Source organism: Amyelois transitella, chromosome 28 (genome assembly GCF_032362555.1).
Source record: "Amyelois transitella isolate CPQ chromosome 28, ilAmyTran1.1, whole genome shotgun sequence".
Taxonomy (NCBI): domain Eukaryota; kingdom Metazoa; phylum Arthropoda; class Insecta; order Lepidoptera; family Pyralidae; genus Amyelois; species Amyelois transitella.
Window position 1 is genome coordinate 321,799 of NC_083531.1, and position 23,301 is coordinate 345,099.

The following is a 23,301-nucleotide window of genomic DNA, read 5'->3' on the forward strand; positions in this document are numbered from 1 at the left end:
TATTTTTGACTATCCAGCAAACATAATAATTTTCGATTGTGGCCTTGCCAGGAATCAAACCACAAGATTAAGAGGCAGATTGATACAGGAACAAAAATATTTCAAACATACCTCCACTGTCTTTACAACCAGGAACGCAACAATGTTTATCTGAAGACATCGTGGCACTTTTGTTGTAAAATCTGTCTTTTACAAAAACAAACACAAACTTGGGACTCCTATCTCAAATAATCAGGTACTTTTTACAGGAGTCCTATCTCAAAATATCTGCACAACACAGTGAACACGGTCAGAGTCCAATTTCAGATGATAAAATCACACGAATATCCGGAAGAACAAAGCTCGACTCAACGGAAGATTCCAAACTCCAAATAACGACAAGTTATCAGCACAAAACAAAGTGCAAATAGGTAAATACACAGGCACCGGTATAAAAAAACAGAAAGAAAGTTTACAGGTGTTCGAATCGAATTCAAAACTTACTGCAAAACTTATTTGACATAAATAAACTGTCACTCATTTTCCAAACGAGTATTACAGTGTTGCTATTATAAATAGGCAAAAGATACCTAATGTTAATTCAAGAATTGCATTAATATGTTAAATACGTATTAAATATCGCAAAGTTCTGTAGGTAGTAACTTTATTCTTGTATTATTGTAAATTTAGTTGTTCAATTTTCATTTATTACTTTTGTTTTATTACATATATATTTTTTATTGTTTTAAAATATTCTACTAATTCTACTATTGTTTCTAATGGTAATTCTAAATGGAGCGATGCGATGAAATAAAAAAGCCTCAGGTTAATAGTAACATTATATGGAAATATATTACATCTCTTTTTGGACTCCTTATACGTCAGAACTTCTTCGTTTCTTGTATGAAGATTACTGGCACTGGTGCTATCTCTGTCTCTCTTACTCTCATACGAAGGATCTAAAAATGAATTTATTAATCCTGGCAGTTTTAATAAGGATAATGAGAAACTCTTATCAAAATATTGCATTGTCATCGGTCCTTGATACGTGTGCAAAGTTCCAAGTTGATCAGACGTTTAGAAATCAGTGAAAATTAAGCTCAAAGATTCCGTTACATATATACATACATACATACAACCGAAGCTAATAAAAGCGTAGTAAAAAATAAAAACGAAAATAGACAAATTGTATTATTTAGAAACCTTAAAAACCAATATAATTACAACAATCAAAAGTATGATTATGAATGCGACCGAACTAAAAAATGCTATTGTAAAGCCGGTGACATGTCTTCCAACGAAAGTAGGCTCTGGTTCATGGGTTCTGAACCCTAGCATGCTTTGAAAATAGTGCTCTGAAGGTCGCGGTTGACGATGATGCTTTGACGATGTGGTTTTCTTATCTATCTCCATACTGTCTCTAAGCGAATATCAAGTTATCTGTAATAAAAACAAAAATTGAAAAAATATCGCACGAAATTGTTTTTTTTTATTGTGCACAGTGGAGACAGCGGAGAAAGAAAACGTGAAATGAACCACCCGTATATTTTTTACAAGCCTTAATTTCTATCAGCTGCTTAGGATGAATCTTAGAGGCTTTTGATGACAAATTAAAAAGTCAAATTTCTTTTAGTATTTATTATTACTCTTCCCAAAGGTTTCCCAAACAAGTTGACCTACATTTAAGGTCAACTCATAAACTCGTTATTAAGAAATAAACAACGAGGAGTAAAAATAGAATCCCTATAAAAAAATTTAATGGGCACCATAAACATTTAAAATTTCTTCCTAAGCAGCCATCTTCGTCGCACAATATTCGCCTGATGATGAAGTCACTCTGGCATGGTGGTTCTTGGAGGTGGGGATTCGGTTTCTCGACACCATCTCCACCACTGCAGCCAATATCAAGATTTCTGTAATAAATAAATTAATAATATCATATTTTTGCATATAGCCAAGCACAAGCCATACAGCTCAAGGTGGCCTATACTTATGTATTTTTGCACAAGCGCATTCTCTATTGTATAAATATGTTTATTTCACAATTTGTAACCATAAGCGTCATCTGAGAGCGCATATAGAGGTAGGTGAAGTTGTGAGTTGTAAGCATGTGGCTTCTAGCATTAAGTCCACCGATTGTATCTTTTAATTGTCTTAATCCTTTAGTCCCTGTTGTGTCCTATCTCTGGGAAGGCTAAAGTAAATCCTATTTGACCTTCGCAACCATGCAGGGCAATTTTACCAATATTAGATAATCGACGCTAAATAGAATAACCACGCTCAATATCTTTGATTGAAGCTTAATTTGATTCCTAGTTCTTGTAACATGATACCTGAATGTGGTTTCCGCACGATATTTTCCCTTATCTTTAAAGTATGCGTTAATTTTCAAACTAACGGACTTTGTAAGTCACAGATATTTATTTATAATGTCAGAGATTGTACGTACTCAATCAAAGAGGTACTAGTGTGTATGTCGTACTTTAATTGCTCCCCATATTTAGAAAGCCCTCAGTCAATTTTCAAAATAATGAACATTGTAGGGCCGTTGAAAAATTACCTCCCGAATTCCGGATGGCGATTTCTCTTTGGTATTATGAAAGTCACAAGCCCATTGAGCGAACTACTGTTGACAGAAGGACAGGAGGCTTAATCTTGTTTAGATTTGCTTGCAAGAAGGCATAAAGAATTAAAATAATATGTATGTGTGCATTGTCGGGTTTACATTTTGAAAGTAAAAAAAAATAAAATTAATCGATTAATCACAATTTATTACACCAGTTTAACACAAATAATGTAAATCCAATATGTGAGTAATAACACAACGTCGGCTTAATTATCAGAATGCGTAACTCCACAAAAATACGAAATTTGACTTTTGATGCCATCTAGTGGTGCATTTGGTTACCTACCAGATGGAATACTTCTTATTTCCCAAAAAATACTGCAAAATTTGCTATCGACGTATAATAAAAACACTTATCTCCAAGCCGCCATTTTGTCTTACCCAATGTGCGTATCTCCGGCGCTCAGTACGGCTTTGCTTGTGCAAGGGGAGGACGTGCGTGCGCTCTTGAGAAAAAGGTACGTAAACTTTTATTTTTAACGTTTGTTATGTGTTCCTTTTGTTTGGTAAATAATTATAAAGCTTATTAAATAAAAATGAACCTCGAAATATTAACTAGAATGCGACAAAAAGGAAAATAAATATTACAGTGGACTTACGATGTTTTATTTTTTTGTTTGGGGTAAGAATACGTAAATTGCTTAAGGAGTTACGAAGTTTTATTTGATTGATTTTATTGTTTGTCATTATTATTAAAGGATGTTGAAGCTTCGTTTGATGATACTAGGTACCTACTCATACTTTCCGAAATGCTTGCATACTTTGTGTAGGAGTCTATTACACCTAATCAGCCTTAGGAAGCTTAATTTGTTTATTTATTTTTCAGATATAACAACTATCATGTATAAAAATCCTCGAACTTTAAAAATACTCCAAAACGTTGACCATGGCGTATCAGAACCAATACTTTGCCGAAATATTCCGAATCAAATTGCTTTGCCGGATATCGAATTATCAAAAATTCAACCAGGGTCTTATACATTACAGCCAGATTGTTCTTTGCTATTAGAGGAAGAGGAAAATAGCCCGAGTAAAGTACGCATTTGCGGCACTCCAACAAATATAATAATCTGCAGTGACGGATCTCTCCGAAAACGATCAACAAGTAGTTCGACGTGCAGTATCTCCATATTAAACGATTCTTTAATTATGCCGACTACATCTGACATTCATTGTAATATTTTAGAACAGGATGTTACGATGGACTCTCAAGAAACACTGACGAACGAGACTACTTTGGGCCTATCAGAAAAATATCTAACATCATCTGTTCCTAAGTCTCTTAACGACGATATTTCAGTAAATGATGAGACAATTGAGAATTACCAGGATGTTTCTGAAAAGGCTACCTGTTCATCAGGCTCTACATTAAGTCACCAACATGATTTTCCCGAACAAATTATGACAACAACTGAAAAGAAAAGAAACAAAAAGAGTCGTCCTCAGGATTGGAGCGTTAATAAAAATAAAGATCAGAGGGAGAAAGGTCAACCATATTTGGGCAAGAAAAAAGTTGACGATAAATGGCGTTTCGTACAGATCAAGAATGAGAGAAAGTTTAAAGACAGATGCAACTGTAAGCTTAGTTCAAGAGGTAATACAAAGTTACAGTGTAAAGAAATACCAGAAGAAGAGCGACAAAAATGCTTCAAAGATTTTTGGAATATGACGTGGAAAGAAAAGAAAGTTTTCATCAAAATGTTGTCTGTTTGTAAACAAAAACAAAGAAACAGATCTGCTGGAACATCCTCAAGACGAGAAAATTCTGTGGAATTATATCTCTCGGATAGCAAAGGGAACAGATATCGGGTGTGCAAAAGAATGTTTCTAAACAGTTTAAGTGTTGGCGAATGGGTTATCAAAAAATGGATTATATGCGATGATGGCACACCGAAAAATATACCAAAAAATAATGTCAAGGCGGAGCCGCAGAAACAGTTACGACGATTTTTCGATTCCCTACCCAAACTGGAATCACACTATTGTCGCAAGGATTCTTCAAAACTATATTTAGAACCACTATGGACATCAAAATCCCAGTTATACAAGGCTTATACAAAAGACTTCTGCTCTCAAAAAAATGCTGAACCTTTAAGCATCGCCACTTTTTGTAATATTTTTGATGAGCTGAACTTATCGCTGTTTCGACCAAAAAAAGACCTGTGCGAAACTTGTGAGTCATTTAAAACGAAAAATATTACAGAATCCGACTACAAGATACATCAAGATATGAAAAAAGAAGCTCGCGATGAATTGACAAAAGACACTTCCTCGAATAACGAAGTGTATACCATGGATTTACAGTCTGTGCTTTTGAGCCCGCAATCAAATGTTTCTTCCCTGTACTACAAAAGGAAACTTATTGTACACAATTTTACTCTGTATGACGTTAAACGAAACAAAGGATATTGTTACATCTGGAATGAATGTGAAGGAAAACTTTCAAGTAATGAATTTTCTACTATAATTGTAACTGCACTGGGAAAGTTCATAAATCAACACCCCATGTCTGATGGGCAGGAACTGATTTTATACAGTGATGGCTGTACATATCAAAACAGAAATGTTGTACTGGCCAATTCGTTGCTCAACTTTAGCATGCAGCACAAGATCACTGTCGTTCAAAAGTTTCTTGAAAAAGGACATACCCAGATGGAGTGCGACAGTATGCATTCCGTCATAGAGAGAGCAATGAGGCACAAAAAGATAAATGTTCCAGCAGATTATGTATATTTGGCCAAAACAGCCTGCAAGAAAAGTCCTTATGAAGTTGAGTATCTTTATCATCATTTTTTCAAAAACATTGAGAATACCCTGACTTTTTACAAGTCTATAAGACCGGGGAAAAAGTCTGGTGATCCCGTGGTCACAAATCTGAGAGCTCTGAAGTATTCCGAAGGAAAGATTGTTTACAAGTTAAGACACTCGAGTATTGTTTGGGAAGAGCTTCCTATCAGGATTAAAAAAATATGTATCGTGCCATGGAATGATATACCTCCGCTGTACTCCGCAAGATTGCAAATTACAAAAGACAAATACATGGATCTCCAGGAACTGAAAAGTTCAATGGAAAAAGATTACCACAAATTTTATGATGATTTACCTCATTTTTAAAACGGTTTTCGATATTTTCTTTTATTTGATTAATGTTATGTTTGCTAACTAGTTTCTTTGGTATACTAATAATTAAAATAATGATTGTTTGTTCCTTAAAAATTGCATTAAAACGTTGAGACTGATTTTGCCATAAAAACCTTAATGTTACCTATAGGTATGATAAGATGTTAACTAATTATATAAGTACTTACCTCATTTACGTGAACATAGTTCACAACTGTGTTTTGTTTTTGATAAATTTAATAGATAGTTAAGAAACGTATTTTGTTCCTAAGACTTTTAAAACCTAATTTTGAGACTGATTACGCCTTATAAGTTAAGTCAAGCTACTAGATTTAAGTTTAGAAACTGTTTTATATCTGTATAACAGACATTCTATTTGCATTAAATAAATAATACTTAAGTTTTATCTGGCATTTTTCATTATACCTATCGAAGAAGTGTTTAGTTTGTGGTAATACCGCGTAATTCCAATATCATTTTAAAATATTCAAAGATAAAAAATGCTAACTCCATTTTACACCTCGTAACTCCAAATAAAATCACGTAGAAAAGTTCGTAAGTCCATTTTCTTAGATATTCACTGTTACTAAATTAAAAATAACCAGAAAAATCAATTCCTTGTTCGATTTTAGTTCAAAATGCAAGTGCACGTTAAAAAATAACAATTAATTACTGAAATAATTGGTTTTTACCTGCTCCTGTAAAATTTTTCCTAACGGAGTTACGAATTCTGATAATTAAACCGACGACAATTATTATGGACAAGCAAACAACGACGATACAGTTGAAATTCCGACCTAGACAAGAGTTTTCAGCGTAGAGTGGTCCCCTGATGCGAAAACCGGGTTGATTGGGCTGCTGCTGTGGAGGCTTTGAAGGTTCCATGCTTTACCAAGTACTGAATAAAAAGTCTGTAATAAACATTGATTATATCGCTTTATGATTGCACATGTTTGGGCAACAGTAGGCAAAAGTATTACTATTTGTGAGACATAAAACTAATCAACAAAAAGAAAAAATACATAGTCAGTCTTTGATACTTTTAAAAGCACGTCCAACTAGCAAAAAAATTGTCTCTACTGAGTATGTGGTGACACATTGTGCATTTTAAACCTAACCTTTGCTTTTCTCAGGTGGATAGAGATAAAATTCAAGTCAATATTTTTATGAATGTCTTTACTGTTCGGAACTCCAGTGTTATTATAAAGACAAGAAATGGTTACTGAGATACTATTTAGATCCTGAATCATGCTATAAAAGTTTTCAATATAAAATAAAGCACTTAACCACATATACTTAACCAATATAGCTCAGTATACACGACACACATTTAAATACATAACGTTTATGTCAAAATTTTTCTTGTATGACGAAAGCAGTTATAATTCCTAGTACAGCCAAAACGGTTCCCGCCACAATTAAAGCTGTCAAAATGGATATCGTCCGATTGCTATAGAAACTTCTGGAACTAACATTACGCAATGGGCGTTGTGAGAGAATTTCAGGAACTGATTTTCCACCCTAAAAATTAAACAACATGTTAATAAATATTAAAAAAAAATATTTATTTATTAAGGATTAAATATTTAAAAATATTTAATCCTTAATAAATAGGCTTGCACAGGTACTTTGTCATTTTCAAATAATTATTTATCAGTGACAATACTTTATGCACACTGTTGTTAATACTAGTTTAGATCGCTAGACCCAATATTTTGACCAAGATGATAGCAAAACTAAATGTTATGTTGAGAAATTTTATAGGAATTGTGAAAAGAACTCTTTATTTCTGAATTTCCCATTTTGTTTTGTGTTGTAATTGTAGGAGTACGGTAAGTTCAAAAGCTGTATTACGTAAACTTTCACTATATTAACTTAATTCACTATATTATATTAATTGTCACTATGGTGTCTGTTCGCAGCATAAAATAAAAAGCGTTAAAGCGTTGTCACTCTGTAATCAAATCGTAATGAAAGAATCGATAAAGAAGTAAGGAATATCTCTAAATCGTTTTAATATTACGATTACATGTATTTATAAATACGATTACTTCTGAAAATAAAAAATTAACTTACACCAACTGTATCTGTCATTCTTCGTTCTACTGACGGATCTACAACAAACGATGACCCTTTTGAAAATTTGTACCAGTTTTAGTAGTTTTTTCGGCCTGTTAACACTAGTTTACGCGCTATTTTCAATTTACCAAATAATGATATTAAATTCGTTGGTAGGTGGTAAATAGGTACTAAATGTACCTTTTTATGTAGTAAGAGGTAGGTTTCATTTTCTCAACATTTGCCTTGAATTTGTTTGAATCATTTAAAAGAACATTATGAATATTAATTAAATTTCATTCCAGCATGAGAGGAGAGAATGCTTGTCAATAAACTCACAACCCAGGCGCTTCAAAGCAGCAAATATTTTATTAAACTACAAATCACTTCTCTTCTCGGCGAGGTAGGCAGAAACTACATCTTCCCATTAGCCATGTTCACTGCATCCTTGTTTCGTTTTATATAAATTCATAAATCTCATTCCCATTTTTTATTGGGTGAGTTGGTCTTTTTCCACAGTTCGGGTGATTATTAAAAAACAAAAAAAACTATCTACTTACGCCACTTGAAATATATCTTTACTACTGCATCCTGGCATTAGTTATATTTTGTATATTAACTATATAAATAAAGTCATTAAAAACTCAATGAAAAATCGACCGATCTATATTACAAGTAGGTATTTTCACTATTTTCGTTTCTTCTGCTCATGACATGACTACATTTATTGACGGATGACCATCGACGACAGCCTTGCTTTGACTTTTGAACAAGAAGTATAAATATTCCACTGAGGATTTTGGCAAATGCTCACTTGAGTCTTGTTCACTGAATTATTTTAAAATTTCCCTCGTCGAAGGTACACTCTTTGTGCTCCGTGAGTCCACGAGCTCACAAACTTAAATTTTACATGCAGAATCAAATTTGTCTGTTGCATGAAAAGTGAAATCCAGAATGTGAAGAAAGCAAGTATGCGATCGTGTTAATAAAATAAAGTCTTTGCTTGCTTACCCCTCTGAGAAAGAGGCATGATCATATTATGTGAATTGCTTGTTAGAAAACCTTATGATAAACGGCTTTATCCGTCTAATTTTCCTCAAATCAACGGCCTTGAAATCTCAATTATAGTAGCGGCGATAAAGGAAAATAAATAAAACTATATACAATAGAACTTTAATTAAATTATATTATGCATAAAACAGACCCTGTACATATTAAATTACATTTAAAAAGAGAAGGATTACAACAAAATTAACATCGTAATAAAAAATAACAACAAAGCCTTGGTTACAAACGGATATCTGGGGTTGACTAGGAGTCCCTACGAGATCAGTACACTTGGAACTTTTATTTTTATTACCCTGATACAAAAACGTTAACGCGGCGGAAATCTACGCCGGCCAATAGAGGGGCTCCTTGACTGCGAATACCTCGTGGCAGTTCGGGGTCCGGGCCAGGAGGGTGAAGAAGACGCTTCCGGGGCCTTCCGGGGCCATGATGGCCTCCACCTCGAATCCTTTCTCCTCGAGATCTTCCTTCAGTGTGGCCTCCTCCGTGTTGGGCGGCCGCCCGCGGATGGCCACTTTTAGCGGGCGGTCGGACGGCAACGAGTAGGAGTGCCATTGCACGTGCAGTGTTGCGATGTATCGCTATATCACGCGGTACTCGTTGCCGTCCTTGGGCGTGAAGTGCACGCCCCTGCCGCGCGTGGCGGCGGCCGGCGAGCGCCCCAGCAGGCGGCTGAGTTTCTTGAAGTGGACCACCCAGCTGGGCAGGTAGTCCACGTCCAGGTCGTGGTGTTCCTGGGCGGTTCCGCTGCGAGCAACCGGGCCAGCTCGCCTGTTCCTGGCCTCGCGCCGCAGCACCGAACAGGACGAGTGGTTAGCCGGGTGCGGGCCACTGCAGTTGGCGCAGGTGGCAGGCTGGTCCAGCGGCCGCTCGCAGTCGGCGGCCTTGTGGGGCCCGCCGCAGCGCACGCAGACTATAGACCGGTGGCAATTGACTGAGGAATGTCGGAACAGCTGGCACCGGTGGCACTGGGCGGGTCCTTGTTTTTCCCTTCATGCCTCGATCCTCACAGCCGGCCTGTGGAGGAGCTCCTTGATGGTAAACACCTCCTGGCAGTTCGGGGTCCGGGCCAGGAGGGTGAAGTAGACGCTTCCGGGGCGATCTCCCCTGCCCCGGATAGCCTTGATGGGCTCCACCTCGAAGCGCTTCTCCTCGAGGTCCTCCGCGGATGGCCACTTTCAGTGGGCGGTCGGACGGCAATGAGTAAGAGTGCCATTGCACGTCCAGAGTGTTGATGTACCTCTGGACGACTCTGTACTCGTTGCCGTCTTTGGGCGTGAAGTGACGGCGGCCGGCGAGCGTCCCAGCAGGCGGCTGATCTCTTTGAAATGGACTACCCAGTTGGGCAGTAGTCCACACAGATCCTCGGGTACCGAGGCTCCGGGGCGCTGGTGGTGGTTGCGGGGGCCACCACACTACAGATTCGTACGAATGATTTTTTACTGTTTTTGAATATTTACTGTTATTGCAAAAAGAACGACGGAAAGCAAACTTGAGCAAATAAGTATTTATTAAATTTTAAATAAAATAAATTAATATTTTATTTAAATTTAATTCATTAAATTTAAATAAAATATTATATAAATTTTGTTCATTGAGGAGGCAAGGCGTGACTTTTAGTTAACATTATACAGAAGCAATGAGATCTTATGAAAAAACATACAATAAGAAATATTTTTGACGTTAAAATGTAACGTGTGAAGCTAGCTGGGTGAATGTACTTAACCGTTCAATCAGTATATAACTAATAAGGCACAGCTGAATGCAATACAAACGCAACATTAGTTTTAACTAAATTACCGAGTTAAGCTAATCCAGCACGCGTACATCCATGCGTCCGCTGTATGCTCTTCCGGAATGGTTCCCCAAATGGAGGCTCTCGGTGAAAGGCAAGACAAGGGCCACAGTAACGGGGATAAGACCCCCTCCGACAACTTTGCGAATCGGCGCCGTGGCGGCCGCACATGCAGTATAAGTGAGAAGTACACCGACGACGTCGTGGCGAAAACGCCAATTACTTAAGGCGATAACAAAAATTCTTAATGAGCGCCAGATCTCCTGTTACTCATTCACATTAGAGGTGGCCCCGCAAAGAACGCAAGCCGGATCTCCTGCCGCGTCGCGGGTGCGCTCCGGCAAGTCCACCGGATGTTTAAGGGAACTTTGGAAAAAAAATTGCTACGCACCTCGGTAGTGAATGACAATTTCGTGTCGAGTGGCCGTAATTTCGACAGCCAGAGAGGCCGGCCACCTGTTTAATCTGGAATATTCTCTTCCCTTCCGGGGAGAGGTCTAGGATGACGAGCACCATATCATATGGTACCCGTGGGTTCTTCCCCTTAAACATCCGGTGGACTTCCCGGACCGGATACGTCGAAATGGAGGGCGGTCGCGATCCGAGGAGGAATCCGGAATTCCTTTGTGAAGTTGCGGAATTCTTCTGCTAATTGTGGGGTTTTCCGCCATTGCAGCCGATACTCTACCGGAATGGTTCACCAAATGGAGACTAGGCGAAATTCTGCAAGGCACGGGCCATAGTAACCGGAAATTGGGCGGGTTGGAGGGGCGGAGGGGCTCTGGAAAGAAGCGACGGGTTTATTGGGTTTTTGCCGGAGGCGGGTTAGCTGTTTTTCTTTGCCTCTTTCCGGCGACCGTTGAACAACCGGGTGAACTCGGATGAAGAGGACGAGGACCCAGAATTGTTCCTCTGGCGTGGAGTGCGCTGATCCACTTTCATATCCGACTCAGAGTGGTTCCTCCACGGGGAGGAAGCCAAATTGGTTGGAGATAACAAGGCGGCGCACTTACTGCGTTGTACCGACAAAAATACCCCTGGAACCGAAAAGGGGCACTCAGTCGGCAGTGCTCGGTGCAATCCTCGGCTGCACGCGAGGGGCCGGGCAAAAGTCACTGAGTCCCGGTTTTGGGGGTAAGTGTTGAGAGAGACAGTAGGGGATAGTTGAAGTAGGCTTTGGGTGGAAGTGTTTAAAGCCTGTAACTGCTTACACGGTTTAAAGTTATGCGGCGCAAAGACTAGGAATGCCAGACTCCGTGCATTGTATTGGTCTGCGACCACTTTTGAATGTAAACTGGAAAATTTGTCTTTTATCACCAATAACATATTTGATTTATTTCTATAGAGAAGCTCGATCATTATGGAGTCACGTGATCCTGCATCCCTCACTGGCCGCTTCGCCGGTCGGCAGCTTTTTGTCTGAAGATTCTTGTGTCTGTAAAAAATGAAAGAAAATTAAAAAATCACTCTTTTATCAGAGACGTGTTAGTCAGGACCGGCAAAGGTTCGATATAAAAGGCGTAGGAAATTCCTAGAGATCCATAATTATTGCCTATCTCGTGTAAGAGCGTTTTATCTGGGTACCTACACTTTCTTTATTAAATAGATTAAAATATATTAACTTGTGAATACAAAATGTGCTCTGAGCAGCTGTGAAAAAAGAAATTGAATTCAATTTCGTCACAGGTTCATAACTCACAATGCTGGAGTCTTCGGCGTGGAGGTAGGGCACCGCCTGCCGGCTGAACAGCCTCCTGAAGGCGGATCGTGGCGGAGTGTCGCGCCGCGCGGCCGCCGCCGGCTGGGAGCAGACGTTATAATACATTATATCACGTCTTCATGCTTTGATTTAATGAATACGTGATACCTTGTATCCAATTTTGAAAATAAATCTATTCTATTCATTTTTTTCATTCGGTTAAACCTGATTTTGGTACATTATGTTAACCAATACTTCCCGAGGAAAACTGGTTTTGAATTTGAATCCGTTGCATGAGAGATGCGTGCAATTAGGTGGAATAGCATCTGTGTTCAAACTCTCGCTGACTGACCCTTCTTTCAGCTGTGCATTTATTTCGCGACTCATTTTACGTCCGCCCTTCAGAGATAAGGACTAAGTTTAGATAAGAATAACATGCGCACTTTTGGGAATAATTTGTAAATTTTCTCTTTGGACCATTCAAGACCAGCCTAACTTTCTGTGCGACAAGATGGCTTGCTTTCCCAATCGGTTCGTTCGTTTCCAGAAAATCTTTTATCTAGAACTTTAGGTATTCGTTATTTTTCCCGGCGCTCGCTACTCACTAGCTCCTCCACGGCGACGCTATCGTCCGCGCCGCGGGCGGGCGGCGTGCGCGTGCGCATGTCGCAGGCGCACTGGTCCGCGTCGTCGCGCGCACGAGTGCAGGAGCCGCACGCGGCGCCGCCCGGTTGGACCACTGCACATAGATTCAAACCTTACACTTTTGTAGCTTATTTTGAGCCTTTCACTGTTGAAGGCATATTTCGACGTCTTGCCCAAACTGACAAGCAGGGATTACAGTTTTCCACCTGCCACGATACCTACATAATTATTGTTAACTTGCCATTGATTAACAGACATAATATCCAAAGCACCTGCATGTCAGTCAACGTAAAATTACAAATAGAATTAATATAAAAAAATAACTATCAAATCACAAAAAGAGTCATTGAATAAATCAGTCATTTTGTGTTTAATGTGGCTCTCAGCAGGGCGCATTTTGACTCGACATACATTTGACTCGACCCGAGCTCTTCCAGAGCTGCCTCGTCGCAGAGGCTTGTCCTCTCTCGTCCAAGCTGAATGTGGCTTTTAGCCCGTGAGGGATAAAGTGATTTTGTATGTATTATACTTCTCAGCGCGTTCATTCCATTTTATTTACACACGTTTGTGTTGGGACCAACATATGAACCGCATGACGACAACATCAGACTGCTCATAGGCAACAGACAACGCTCCATTCACCATATTCCTCACATACACCTTCAATATCACACTTTTCCATGCATTAAACGTGGCAAGTGGAGTGATGTAGTCCGCCGGCCCCTTTGGGAAAGCGTCGCGGCTACACGAGTGCCTGGTTCATACTGACCTCTCTGCTCAAAGCTGCTGGGCTCGCTGGCGACGTCCTGCGATACAGACGCGCCCTGTTCCAAGAACTGTTTTAATTCTTCAGCTCGCTCCATGTACCTAAAGAATTAATATTGAATGATTAAGTAAGATTTAAATTAAGAAACCGGTAATAGCTTAAAAGGGCACAGGTTCTTATCCCACCTCGGTCAAGTATCAATGACTATTTCCAAAGTTATGTATTTGAGTTTTAATACTAACCAATTCTCTTACGGTGAGGAAAAACTATGATCGTTGCAATACGAGTTAGGCTCTCCTGCAAAGATCAGATGGGGAATCTCTTCGTGTAAAAACCTGACTCACCCAATCGAAGATCTATTAAAATTAAAAAATTAAAATTAAAAATTTGTTTATTTTCTCTCTATGGTCAAAGGCCTATCCCGGGCTCCGCTCCAGAGCGGTAAGGATGCACCCGAGACTAACACGAGGAGGAAGAAGATATGTAAGATTATATGAATATTTTTTTAGGCTTGTTTTGACTCATACCTCCGGGGGTTTTGTTAACGCGTCGCGCTCGTGAGAACAGGTGACGCGATCACGCCCCTTGCGCATGCACACTCGCGCGGCTCGATAAATCTCAGCCAAGTTCATATATCAAGGTCGCCCCCACTGGGGCTCGTTCCCCTTATATCTATATATATATAATATATACATATATACTAGAGGCCGCCCGCGACTTCGTCCGCATGGAAACCCTATCAATCCCGCGGGAACTCTGGGATAAAAAGTAGCCTATGTGTTATTCTGGGTCTTCAGCTACCTACATACCAAATTTCATGGTAATCGGTTCAGTAGTTTTTGCGTAACAAACATCCATACATCCATACAAACTTTCGCCTTTATAATAGTAGTAGGATAGTAGGATGTATACTAGCTGTCCCGGCAAACGTCGGTTTGTCATCATCGATCAGTAGTGGAGCCTCACCTGGCCAGCTTGGCGGCGAGCGCGTGGCGGCGCAGCGCGTCGGGCTGGGCGCGCGCGGCGGGCACGAGCCGGCGCAGCGCCGCGCCGTACGCCGCCAGCGCGGGCGCCGGCCGCCGCGCGCGCTCCAGCTCGATGGCGCGCCTTATCAGCGACACCGCCTGCGCGCGCGCACAACCAGTACTCATTTTATATTTATTTATGTTAAGGCTGATAAACATACATATGGTAACGTTTATGTCCCTTGCGGGGTAGACAGAGACAACAGTCTTGAAAAGACTGAATGGCCACGTTAAGCTGTTTGGCTTAATGATAGAATTAAGATTCAAATAGTGACAGGTTGCTAGCCCATCGCCAAAAAAGAATCCCAAGTTTGTAAGCCTATCCCTTGGTCGCCTTAGGCTAATAAACTTGAAATTTTATTTATTTATCTTTATTAGGGAAACAAACTGTTACATGATTGCCTATTAATATTATCTTATACTATGACGCATAAACCAATAAAGTTTCCTGTGTTATGTAGGTAATTGAAACACCAACAGCCGTACATACATACAGGGACCAGCTAATGAACTTGAGATTGTCCTTTTGGACGATGAGCTAGCAACCTGACACTATTTAAGCCTAACAGCGGAACTTGACCTATCAGTCTTTTAAGACTACTGGCTCTGTCTTCCCTGCTAAAAATATAGACATGATATATAAATGAATTGACAAATTATAGGTCTCATATATAGATTTATAGGTCCTCATAGTGACAAAAATAATACACAAATGTTGCATACAACCTCAATAAGAAAACTAATAAATAAAGATATTGTGTATATGATAAGGATCATTAGCAAAACAATTTTTATTGTTGTTGATACTTTTTGTTTTTAACTCAAATAGTGGCATTATTGGAAACTAAAACTTCTTCACTTATCCGATTATGAACAGCGCCATCTATTGAGAGAACTGTGAAATAAAAATGAAAGTTACCTTCTCATAGTTCTCCCTGCTCGGCATGTGCTCGAGGTCCAGGTAGTCGTGGTTGAAGAAGTCCTCGTACGAGATCCTGCGGTCCGGGTCGTGCTGCAGCAGCCGGGTGAGCAGGTCGCGGCAGCCCGCCGAGATGGAAGCCGATCTAGGTATCTGTTAACATCGATTACATTATTTGGGAATAATATACAATACATACAATCCCTTACGGGGTAAACAGAACCAACAATTTTGAAGAGACTGAAAGACCTTATGATGGGATTGAGATGTTTATTAGCGTTCCCCTTGAGTCACTTTTACAATATGAATGAAAGTAAACTAGCCTTGCTAAGACATCTATGGGGAAGAGATGAAGTGGTCTTATTCTAAATGGCGAGACTTCTACACTTGTGCTTCGGACGCGGTAGTAGATATAATTATTATGATGTTGAAGTCATTAAGCAATACCGTGTATGCTATTTTGATCATAAATCTATTTCTATAATAGGAGTACGTATTACATTGGAAAAATTTAGAGTACTTGACTCACCTCGATTGGCGCCTTTCGTTGTATCTTGTCAATGAGTTCCTTGAAGGTCGCGGAGCTGTACGGCGCCCGCCCGAACAGACACTCGTACATTATCACTCCTACCATATAAAATACATTTCGTTGTTACTTGTTCTTTCATACAACAAACGTAATTTTTAAACAATTGTCGATTTCAATAAGCGGGTAGAAACACGAAAATAACAAGTAAATATTTAACACTTTGCGGCGCGGAACTGTTATAGCAGTAGGTACTCGCTAAAATTTGAAAATTGACAGTACGGCATATGCCGTCTCTAAAAAAGATGGTATAAACGGAGCTACGGTGACAACCGAGCCATGACTATGGAATCATCGTATAGGCCAAGATTTACTGGCAATCTGTGATCTACTCAACTTTCGCTACTGTCAAATTTAACATACCTAAACGCAAACACCGGAGTGTCATACACGTGGCAGTACCTACGGCGTTAACCGTAATGGTTATATAGCCCTTTACAGGACAGAATACTGAACTCAAATTACACAGGGTGACACTCCGGTTTTTCATACAAAAAATCACCACGTCTACAGCAGTACTTATTAAAATGACTACTAAAATATCAATATACGTCTGTAGCTACGGGCATACCCGCTGTACGGATACAACCGGACTGTTATTATAAATAGAAACTTAAACCAACAAGACGGTTAGTTAGCCTCAAAAGGGTCTGTTTCAGTATTTTCTGATGTATCAAATAAACTATCATCGTCGGTATCTTCCGGGGTCGAAACATCCTCCAACAGTTTTTTGATTATTTTCTTCGTTTTTATTCATCTATGACAAAAAGTGAACTTGAGCAAATCACACAAATTGAGCTAGCCCCAAAGTAAGTTCGAGATTTGTGTAATGGCATTAGTATCGATACTATATTTTATAACAACATATGTACATATGAATCTTATAAGAATGAGTAAAATACTTACGTTTTCTGTCACAAATTTAGGCGACACTGACTTGATGTTTCAAAGAATGTTCTAGGCGAACTAAACGGCTATTGCCGTGGTGTCACTATATCAACTACTTTTTTGTGGTTCTACACGATGTAAATATGTATATATTTTAGTTCTTAGATTTGACAGTAACAATGTTTGAATAACTTGTAGATAGACAGTAAATCTTGTTCTTTACAATGATAGTATTAACGTAGCACGGTGCCCACCGTAGCGCTCTTTACGCTATTTTTTAAAACGACTGCGGTGCCCGGGCTGTCAACCTTCTAAGTTTTTAGCACACTGCTATAACCGTACTGTCCTGTAAAGTGATAGAGAATCTAATACTAGCGCCAGTCAGTGTTGCGCTGGAGCTGGCTATAGCCGTAGATGTTCGAGGTAGAGTACAATATTTGTACTATTATAACAGTACGGTTATGTCCGTGATGAAATTTGTATGGAATTTTTGGCGTCATTTCATGAAATTGTTAGGTCGAGCTTCCGCGTCGCAAAGTGTTAAGTAACAAACGTCATGACGGCACTGAGCCCTTCGACCGCTTTTCGTATCGTCGTAGAAACGTCTCTTTCGAAGCGGTGTAATTAGAAACATACAAGTACTTTATTTAAAAAAGATGAGATGTAAAAAGTTAATTCAGGTCATTTGAGGTCTGAAAGAATTTAAACTTTATTTCAGGTATATCTCCATTAAGTGAAGGAGCTAAGGGGTTCGTGTTTGAAAGAGCGTTTTTTTTAATATTAAGCAGCAACCTCCGGCTGGCAGTCGTCTTTCCTTTCAATTGTGGCCTTCCAACTAGCCCCCACTTCAGCACCTATTTACACCGCGAGCCAGTTTTACGAGCTATATCACAAGCTATACATATATATACGGGACAAATTACACAGATTGAGTTTTCCTCGAAGTAAGTTCGAGACTTGTGATACGAGATACTAACTCAACGATACTATATTTTATAATAAATACTTATATAGATAAACATCCAAAAGACCCAGGCCAATCAGAAAAAGTTATTTTCTCATCATGCCCTGGCCGGGATTCGTAGCCGGGACCTCCGGTGTCACAGACAAGCGTATTACCGCTGCGCCACAGAGGCTGTCAAACCGAGCTATACACCAAGCTAAGCTTTTCTTTTTTTTTCTTTTTTTTCGGACAAATTACACAGATTGAGTTAGCCTCGAAGTAAGTTTGAGACTTGTGTAACGAGATACTAACTCAACGATACTATATTTTATAATAAATACTTATATAGATAAACATCCAAGACCCAGGAATCTAAGCTATATTTAATGTTCCTAAACCTCTAGGATAAATGGGGATGAAGGTCTTACCGACGCTCCACAGGTCGACCCTGGCGTCGTGCCCGCCGGAGAACACCTCGGGCGCCATGTACAGCGGGGAGCCGCGCACCGCGCGCGACCACTCCGCCGACATGTGCTGGGCGAACCTGTCATATATTTATAAATAATCATGCAATAAAAACACAGGATAGCTTGGACACGAGTGCCATGTATTTTAAGGTGCGCGCGCATGGGACGCCGCGCCATAGATAAACAAGAACATAACAAGAAAGAGTTTGTATAACAGTTCAAACTTCTTTGAACATATATATCAACCTGCCAGAGACTAGTATTGCGTACGTACATACATATCATCACGTCTATATCCCTTAGGGGTAGACAGAGCCAACAGTCTTGAAAAGACTGAAAGGCCACGTTTAGCAGCTTTGGCTTAATGATAGAATTGAGATTCAAATAGTTACAGGATGCTAGCTCATCGCCTAAAAGAAGAATCACAATTTATGAGCAAATTCCTTACGACATCTGTGGGAAAGAGATGGGAGTAGTCCTATTATTTTTTTCGTTGGTGCCGGGAACCACACGGCACTACGTACATCTTATCAATATATTATGTTTATTTGGAATATGACTTACACTTCGAATAGACATCATTGAATGAATGATGAGTGAACATCCCCGAGTTAGTAGTTCGGTCGGAGTGGACTCTTAAAAAACCTGACGGCTGACAGCGAGGATAGACACTTTAACCTTAGATATAAATACTCGTAAAAGTGGACACTGATTGATTGACTGACATAAATAACTTCTCCCTCCTAGCTTTAGTCCTGGTTACATCCTCACCTCTCTGAAGAAGAGTCCGGGGTGCGCTTTTACGACCATAATCCAGTATTGGGCGAGTCAGGTTTCTACACAAAGAGAGTCCAATCTGACCTCCGCAACTTTTGCAGGGGAACCTAACCCGTATAACATCATGGCATAGGTAGTTATACATCCAACTGTTCAACTAGAGGTATTCAGAAAGTACTCACCCAAAATCTGCAACTTTCAATATGTACTTCCCGTCCGAGTCTTTATGTAACAGGAGATTGTGTGGTTTGAGATCCATATGTACTACGCCTGCAATAATAAAAATAGTTTATATGTGAGTTGGGTTTTGAACATAAAGTCTACATAACATTGTCAACAGGAATATCAACCTATAGCTTGCAAGTTGGAACATATTAATGTCACCAATTTATTTTTGTGTATGCCATGTTTCTTCCCTTACAGATTGTTAGAGTCAATCAAGGGAAACTTGGATTGTAATTGCACTATTTGTATCTCAATTTCATCATTAAGCCAAACAGCTGAATGAGGCTTTTCAATCTTTTAGAGACTGTTAGTCTACCCCATAAAGGATAAACATGTGGTTTTATTTCTCCCACTAGGCCTGTGAGAGGAGAAATATAATCACATCTGGAAGAAATTTCTCCTATATTTTAATGCTCCCTTACTTTGTGTACATAAAATAAATTAATATTAATAAGAGGAAGTCTCTGCCTACCCCTCCGGGAAAGAGGCGTGGTTTTATGTTTCTAAATAAATACATGAAAATATTAGTAGACGGTAGATACCTTTTTCTCTGAGGAACTTTAATGCCGATGCTAATTGTTGCAGGAAATACAACACCTGAAATAATTAAAATTAAATGTAAGAAAAAAATAAACACACTGGTTTTCTATCTATCTATTATATTATCTCTGTGAAAATATTTTGTCAAAGTTTCTGACTTTATTACACAAAATAATGTAAATTCTCATAAGTAAAAAGTAATACTGACATAATACAATAAACTTGAGATTCTTCTTGTTGGCTAAATATTAATAAAAAATTATACTTGCGCCTACCTGTTTCTCCGGCACCCGCCCGTACCGCTGTATGTACTTAGACAGGTCGCCGCCGCAGCAGTACTCCATAATGATGTAGATGTTCCTAGGAAAAGATACACCTATTCATTTTATAATGTGACTTGTAAATTTATGTGGGAAGTGAGGAAAACTGTTTGCAAAACAAACATACATTTTTGTCTCACATCCACAGAGTCGCGGATACTTTGAAGGAAGGAAAATGAAATGAAATAAATATAGTGTTAAAGGGATAGGCTTATAAACTTGGGATTCTTCTTTTAGGCGATGGACTAGCAACCTGTCACTATTTGAATCTCAATTCTATCATTAAGCCAAACAGCTGAACGTGGCCTATCAGTCTTTTCAAGACTGTTGGCTCTGTCTACCCCGTAGGGGATAAAGACGTGATCATATGTATGTATGTATGTATATTGTTAAAATAGGATACAAGGTATCATTACAGTGACGTCAGCACAAGTTATAATTAATTCTACTACGGCGTCCAACGACGGAACATATCGCATCTCGCGTCGTGTTAACCCGCCACAAATTGGAGAACAGCTAAATTGCGCGGTTTCTATAAATGGGACCCCGAATACAACTAATCTCAACTTCTGTAATTACTTAGCTTTATTCACCTAGCCTGATCTTCCTTTTAATATATTGATCCCGTTAATTCACCTTCCCATGGAAATCTCGGGAAATCCTTAGTGCACCTTAGACTACATAAACTTAATGCCAAATTTCAAACCTACAAAACCCAACAGTTCGGGCTGCACACTGATATGTCTGCCAGTCAGTTTCCTCTTTTGTATTACAACCATGAGACACTATATTATTATTATCGTTTTCATAACCTCAGAGTCCTATGTAAATAAATGAATATACACAAGTTAAAGGCACACCTCAGTCTCCTCTGCAGATAGCTGAGGATGTTACAGGGACTTTTGCGCAAAACAGGAAAGAAACTTACTTGTCATCCCACGTGAATTCCTTCATATGAACGATGTGCGGGTGTGTGAGCGTCTTGAGCAGCCGGATCTCTGTGACCAGGTTGTCCACGGCCGAGCCCGAGTGCTTGATGCGAGATTTGTCGATACATTTTATGGCTACTGTAGTGCGGGCACCCACCTGGAATAAAACAAGAATGCTAGTCTAATACACACATACTTGTTAATGTATGATAACCACTATGCCTGTATTCAAATAAATACAACTGTATGTGTCATTCTGCAAGAGTAGTTAAGCAGACAGCACATGCCATGTTTATGTTACCAGACCAGCATGGAAGCTATCTTGAAACCTCTTCATTAATTGGGCCACAAATAAGTCTATTTGGTTTGGTGATTGAATGACTATTAAGTAAAATTAAAACTTTTCTTCTCATTATTGGCAACTCATGATAAAGTTAACACTGGTTTTGTTTCTAATTTGGCAGAAAAAAAAATTTTGGAAATGAAAAATTTCAGATGGCTTTTAAACAATCTTCAACATAAAAGGTAAAAATAATTATAAATTAATAGGCCACCTAGGCAATTAGCGGGTTGGTAAAAGAAACATGTTAAAGAAGAACAGAGATAAAGACTTACAAAAAATATTTTTTGCAGAGGTTGAAACATTGCTGAACTAAGTATGTATATGTATATATGTTATGTAGAAAATAAAATAAATTATACAAAAAATAATCATTGTTCTACCCAAAGTCATGGCTATTAACTGTGATGCCAAACAAACCTTAAACCTGATAGCTACCAAGTTGCTCAAAATAAAACTAATTTATGCCAAAAATTTTCTAAATGAAAGAAGAAAATGAGTACTTACTAGAAGGGTCACATTATCTGCCTACAGCAAATTACTTTAGCAACAAATGTCAGATGGCAGGCAGGCATGTAGGGTACTATACTTTTTTACTACGCTTTTATTTTATTAAACAAAATGTATTACAGGTAAGTACCCATTTTTTTATCAACTTTTCACAGCATAGTTTTTACATATGTTTATATGACTGATTGAGTAACACAGCTAGGTTTATAACACAGGACAAACTTTATAATTGAGTCATGGTGTGAGAGAGATTATCCCAAAAAGCATGGTAAAAAAGGTAAAAGCACTTTTCTGTAATTGTAATTTACTCTATTTTTTTAATATCAAAGTTAGTGATTCTTTAAAGAAGAGGACTAAAAGTTAACAAATTATTGAAAAATTAAAGTTAAAAGTTTTGTAACAAGACATGAAAGAAAAATAGTCTCTAAAACTATGTGTAATCTTTAGAGCTCCACTTAAATTACTGTTTGAACCTAATAATCCAAGTGCAAACACTTTATATTATTTAACAAAGGAAAAAATAAGGTCGCACGTCTTCTCACCTTAGTATAAGCCTTATAGACTGTCGAATAGCTCCCCGTTCCTAATCTTTCAGTCACAATGTACCCGTCTATTTTTGGGAAAGCCATAATAATACATCTATGTGGGGTAAATTAATAAAAAATCACACGAAGTTTACATGAATAGAAGAGATAATCAGAGTTAATACTAGAGTAATGTTTTGACAGAATAGATGACATTTGATTGAAAAAAAAATACTTGTGGGCAATGTGTTGCTACTTATTTGTTTTAATTTCTACTAAAACTCATTGGATGGTAGAAAAAATGGTACTTCCGTTTTAAACCATTAAAAACTATTTATTACTATTTCAAGCGAAGATGTACTTTTGACGCAACGAGAATGGTTTATACAATAAATAGTTAACCAAATTTGCCGTGAATTTAGATAGATTGATGTGCTGCTGAATTTACATATCTACATGGGTATGTGTGAAAGCAGCACGTTTTATTTTAGTATAATAAAAAGAACGCAGGTGTACAAAATAGAGAAAAGCATAGACTTTAAATGCATGGAT

The 23,301-nt window shown here is 38.7% G+C and overlaps 2 protein-coding genes across 2 annotated transcripts; one reads left to right on the forward strand and one right to left on the reverse strand.

The window, feature by feature from the left end:
* Positions 1-2,832: 2,832 nt before the first annotated feature.
* Positions 2,833-6,043, forward strand: LOC132903662 (uncharacterized). The gene is made up of 2 exons (XM_060952434.1): positions 2,833-3,063; positions 3,432-6,043. Exon 2 carries the CDS (start codon positions 3,446-3,448, stop codon positions 5,717-5,719), a length of 2,274 nt encoding a protein of 757 aa, XP_060808417.1. The 5' UTR covers positions 2,833-3,063; positions 3,432-3,445; the 3' UTR covers positions 5,720-6,043.
* A 2,906-nt stretch (positions 6,044-8,949) lies between these two features.
* On the reverse strand, positions 8,950-22,954 carry LOC106139371 (serine/threonine-protein kinase ULK3). The gene is made up of 13 exons (XM_060952344.1): positions 22,768-22,954; positions 21,375-21,532; positions 20,402-20,486; positions 20,129-20,183; positions 19,544-19,631; positions 18,546-18,661; positions 16,230-16,327; positions 15,701-15,853; positions 14,723-14,880; positions 13,760-13,857; positions 12,951-13,084; positions 12,346-12,447; positions 8,950-12,081 (listed from the first exon to the last, which is right to left on the reverse strand). The coding sequence occupies exons 1-13, from the start codon at positions 22,852-22,854 to the stop codon at positions 12,013-12,015; spliced, it is 1,401 nt and encodes a 466-aa protein (XP_060808327.1). The 5' UTR covers positions 22,855-22,954; the 3' UTR covers positions 8,950-12,012.
* Positions 22,955-23,301: the final 347 nt, after the last annotated feature.